The sequence below is a fragment of the Helobdella robusta genome (genome assembly GCF_000326865.2).
Source record: "Helobdella robusta unplaced genomic scaffold HELROscaffold_10, whole genome shotgun sequence".
In the NCBI taxonomy this organism is placed as follows: Eukaryota; Metazoa; Annelida; class Clitellata; order Rhynchobdellida; family Glossiphoniidae; genus Helobdella; species Helobdella robusta.
This window is the reverse complement of record NW_008703571.1, coordinates 1,604,169-1,609,168: the sequence shown is the minus strand read 5'-3', so window position 1 is coordinate 1,609,168 and position 5,000 is coordinate 1,604,169. Positions and strand designations below refer to the sequence as shown.

Genomic DNA, 5,000 nt, shown 5'->3' with positions numbered 1-5,000 from the left:
TTTCATACTCTTTTCAATCTTTTCTTTTTGTTTCTTTTTGTTAGTTCTGTTCGTTTTGTTTGTTTTGCTTGTTTTTTCAGTTTTTTATGTTTGACTTTCCTTCTTATTTTATAAGCAGTCTATTTAAAAGATGCTCGCTTTTTTTAAACAAAATTTTGAAAAAAAACTTTTTGCGAACGTAGTTACCAAAAAAATTAATTCCTTGTTATTTAAGAATCAAGTTATTATGTTTTTTTAAAAATAAACTTTTTTAAATATTTCAAAAAATGATTTTTTTTTCGTTTTTTTTAATCTACGACCACACAAAATGTGCGACTAATGATGGATTTGTAAATGCGATAACAGGAAGCAATGTTTTGCCTGATTGACGTTATGATCTCTCTCTTTCTCTCTCTCTCTTTTTCTTTCTCTCTCTTGTTCTCTCACTCTTTTTTTTCTTTTTTTCTTTCTTCTCTTTTTCTTCATTTTCTTCTTTCAATCTATTTTTTGTTACTTTATTTATTATATTTTACCATTTTTTGATTAAATATTTCTCTCTTTCTCTCTCTCTCTCTCTCTCTCTCTCTCTCTCTCTCTCTCTCTCTCTCTCTCTCTCTCTCTTGCTCTCCTACAAATATTTTTACATAATTTCACACATAGACAGGTAAATTAATTGAAATTGTATAACTCTTGAATCGATGAATAAATGTCGGTCGTAGGATTATATTGGTACAAGTAATGACGATTTCTCCATAAGTAACAACGTGAATGCGCGCGCACGCACACGTGGACACACGCACGCACACACGCACTCACATGCACACATTGTGAAAGAAAAACCCACACACACGCATACACACACCCAGAAACGAAAACACATATACACACGCACTTGTGGCTGTACATACACGCACACAAAATGACATACAAAAAATAAACTAAAATACGAACACAAACAAAAAAGTATACACACGCACCCCAAACATACAACAAAAGTTATACAATTACAACAATTGAAACCCCTAAACTACTCAAAAGCGCAATACATTCATAACTAATCAATCACGTTGTTGATCTGCACAGGCGGAGTAATCATAATTGCAAACAATATCAGCTGAAGTAAAAAGTTAATCGGCTTTTATGTTCATTGATAAGTAGAAATAAAAAAAATATTAACTGGATATTTGATAAGTAACTGAAAAACAACTTAAATCTATCGATCAATTGGTTTCCACTGTATCGTGTGTGTGTGTTCGTTTGTGTGTTCGTTTTTGTGTGTGTGTGTGTTTTGTATCGTATATGCGTCTATGTGTGTGTATGTTCCTTTGTGTGTGTGTGTGTGTGCGTGTGTGTGCGTGTGTGTTTTGTTGTATTGAATACAGATAGACCTACTTACCTGACAAACAGAAGCAGTACCGCAACCAACAACAACAACAGCGAATTAATTTTACTTAATGGATTGCTTGATTCATGGTTTGTTGTGTTTTACGTTCTCAACACTCCTCATTATTTAAAAAGAAAGTTAAAAAGCTGGGAGAGAGAAAGGAGAAAAGGAGGGAGAGAGAGAGGAGTGGGGGAGGAGTATAGCGGAATCTTATCTATTCTGTTTAAATTTATTATCGCTAAGTTACAAAGAAATTAAAACCGCGAAATGATCGGAAAATGGTGAAATGTATTGTTAAAAAGTAGAAATTAAAGAGTTAATTATTGTTCCACGTAAGCGCCGTTTCATGTTGTTACCATTAATTCGTAGTGCATCCATTTTTTCACTTGTCTCATTATAAATAATTTATTGATCTGATTTCTTTCTTCTTTACCTTTCATGTCGAACAATTGTTTAAAGTTCGCGAACTGTAAAAAAATTTACGTTAGGCTAAAGTTACGTTACGGGAGCACTTGGATAGATAGAATAAGTAAAGCAGTTTGTTAGATTAATTAACGCATTTTTTTCTACCATCAAGGCATGACATCGTTTTTTGTATGCACATAACATCGATTTAAATATTTTATTACCGCAAGAAACAATGCAGGGACCAAAAAACTTGAGAGAGCGGTGAATGATTAAATAATAACATGAATAATAAGACGTTGGAGGAAAGTATCATGTTTTGAAATCATTTTTTTTAACTTTTTTTTGTTTAGTCTTAACTAAACCACATAGCAGCGTGAAATGATGAAGTGATGAATTATTTTCCGACCTGCAAACTGTAAGACGGAGGAATGTTTTTTTTCCAGCCCAACTAAGGTTGTTTCATCATTGCTGGATAATACTTTTGACATTTATTTCAATTTTCGATTTCGCTTTCCTGGTTTTAAAAATTTTTAAAAATTTAATCATCCTCCAATATAGTTAAATTTTTTTCTACGCTTTTTTTTCGAACGTTTAGAAAAAGTAATATTAATCGTCAGGTGGGCATGAATAAAAAGTTCATCTTTGTTTTTCGGAGCTAGATAACCGTTCCAAAATCTTTTCACGTAAATTTATCATTTTATTCATCGAGTTTATTAGTTGAATGAACTAACTCTGCGTTTGTTGAAAATCTAATTTGTCTGGTGATTTATATGTTAAATAATTTCAATTTTGAACGAAAGTGGTACCATATTTCCTTCTGTTTCTCTCTTTTCCTGTTTCTCTCTCTTTCTGTTTCCCTCTCTTTCTGTTTCTCTCTCAGTTTTTCTCTCTTCTCTTCCTTTATTCATATTTTTTTCCCTCTCTCTCACCTGTTTCTCTTTCCAACATCATTCCAGATGAACATTATTTCTGTTCGAATAAACATATTAAAAAAATTAACACAACTTTAAAAACTGGCTGAAGGATTTGAAACCTGACATAAAATAAATTACATAGTGACTAACTAATGATAGCAATACAAAAAATTGAAAATAGGATACAAATTCTGGTCTAAAAAGCAAACACGTTAGAAATGAGAGAAAAAGAGAGAAGTGGAGAGAGAGAGAGTGGAAGAGAGCGATTATTAATTATGACGAAACGCGATCCTATAGAGAGGAAGTGTTTATACATTTTCATATATTTTTTCTTTCAAATCTTCTTTTTTTTAAAAACGTCGAATAATATTTTCTAACAATTAAATTTTTTCAAACTTGAGTTCAAGAAGAGAAATTTTGACCTTTTTTTATCAAATTTTTTAATAATTCTACTTAGAACATATAATCACAATGAAACATTCTACCGTAAATTACAAGAAAAGTTTTCTTACAAATTCATTTATTTGAGTTTGATAATAAATCTATTAAATTGCGCGACAACTGTTCTTTACAAGACAGTTCAATTTCAGAGCAATAAAGTAGGGAAATATTCCCTCCGATTTCAAGCCATATAATTACAAGCATGTTTCGAACTGGTAGTATAGAGACATAGGCTTATTATATAATAGATGTATGAAACGAATTAAATGGAAGATGCACACGTGTTTTATAATTGTCTGATAACGTACAAATATTAACAATAATTATTATTATTGTGTATATAGTGTATTATAAATATAGAAAGAGTAATTATAAACCTATTATTTAAAGCAAGCTTCTATTCTAAATATACTACAGAATATTTAAGGATTTGTTAGGATTTCGACGTAAATAATAATAATTACTATTATAATTAATTAATAAAATTAATTAAAATTAACGAAGGTTTTGATGAAAATATTGATAAGTCCTATGAAACTAGCAAGGCACAGATAGGTTAAAATGAATTGAACCTCACTCAATGATAATTTTATATTCCTACTGGCCCAACTAGTTTCCAGTGGATTTGTTACGTCGATTAACTGAAAGATTTAATTTGATAAAAATAATGAAATTTGAAGCTGAATTTGTTAAAATTTAAATTTATTGATAAATTTAATGTAAATGTATTAATAAATCAGTGGTTCTGCCATATGCATAGAATATCTGAACACATAATTTTATTATCTATTTTCACAAAAATTATAAGTCTGTGTTGTTGACAGAACGATATTACAAGGACAATCGTTCTTTTTTTGTGTGTGTGTGTTTTGTATGTTTCGTCATTCATTGCCTGATTGATTAGTAATTAATTAGGGAGGGCTGGTTGACCGAACAGGATGGGGATTTTAGAAAAAATTTCGGAGATCGAGAAGGAAATTGCCAGAACGCAAAAGAATAAAGGTAGAGTTAGTAGTAGATTTTGATATATCATATGGATGGATGGATACACAATACAGTGTATCCGCATGTATCCCAGTGTTGTATCCGATACACTGATACATTCATGTCATAGTGTGGTGGTCATCTGGTCACCATTGATTATAAAATTCACGAATTTTTTCAGATCAATTACAAATTTTGACCATTATTCAGATCTAAATCGATAACAATAATTATAATAATTATATATATAATTATATATATATATATAAATTATAGTACAAATAAAAAAATTATACTTTTTTACCACTTTTACCAGCAACCGAATATCATTTGGGGTTATTGAAAGCCAAATTAGCAAAATATAGGGCTCAGTTACTAGAGCCAACAGGCAAATCTGGAGCTAAAGTTTGTCATAATTTGTCATAATTTAGTTATATATTAATTAATTAGTCTTATTGTCATAATTTAATTATATTTTTTTCATATTATATATAATATTCGTTAAGAATATTAAATTAATTTAAAAATTTAATTATTAATTGCTTAATGTGGTTTGATATTTTTTAGGTGATAAGTAAAATGTTTTTTTTAAATATTAATGTCATTGTTTAATTTTAATATGATAATTATAAAGATATTTATGATTGTATGATAATTCTGTGACACAAAAAAAAATTATGTAGGGGGAGGGATTTGATGTGATGAAGTCGGGGGATGCCAGGGTGGCCCTCATTGGCTTTCCATCCGTCGGAAAGGTAAGGTGATGATGATAGTGATGATGATGATAGAGACGATGATAGTGATGATGTTGATGAAGGTGATGATGGTAAAGATGATGAGGATAATATTTTTTCAGTCGACATTGTTGAGTACACTAACCGACACAGACA

The 5,000-nt window shown here is 30.1% G+C and overlaps 1 protein-coding gene across 1 annotated transcript in view; it reads left to right on the top strand.

Moving 5' to 3' along the window:
* Positions 1–4,064: 4,064 nt before the first annotated feature.
* HELRODRAFT_166635 (hypothetical protein) overlaps positions 4,065–5,000 on the top strand; it is a gene marked incomplete at both ends in the record, with an annotated part of 4,281 nt that continues 3,345 nt past the window's right edge. The window contains 3 exons of the mRNA XM_009011862.1: positions 4,065–4,128; positions 4,427–4,515; positions 4,794–4,870. Coding sequence (XP_009010110.1) covers positions 4,065–4,128; positions 4,427–4,515; positions 4,794–4,870 — 230 coding nt within the window. The remainder of the gene's footprint in view (positions 4,129–4,426; positions 4,516–4,793; positions 4,871–5,000) is intronic.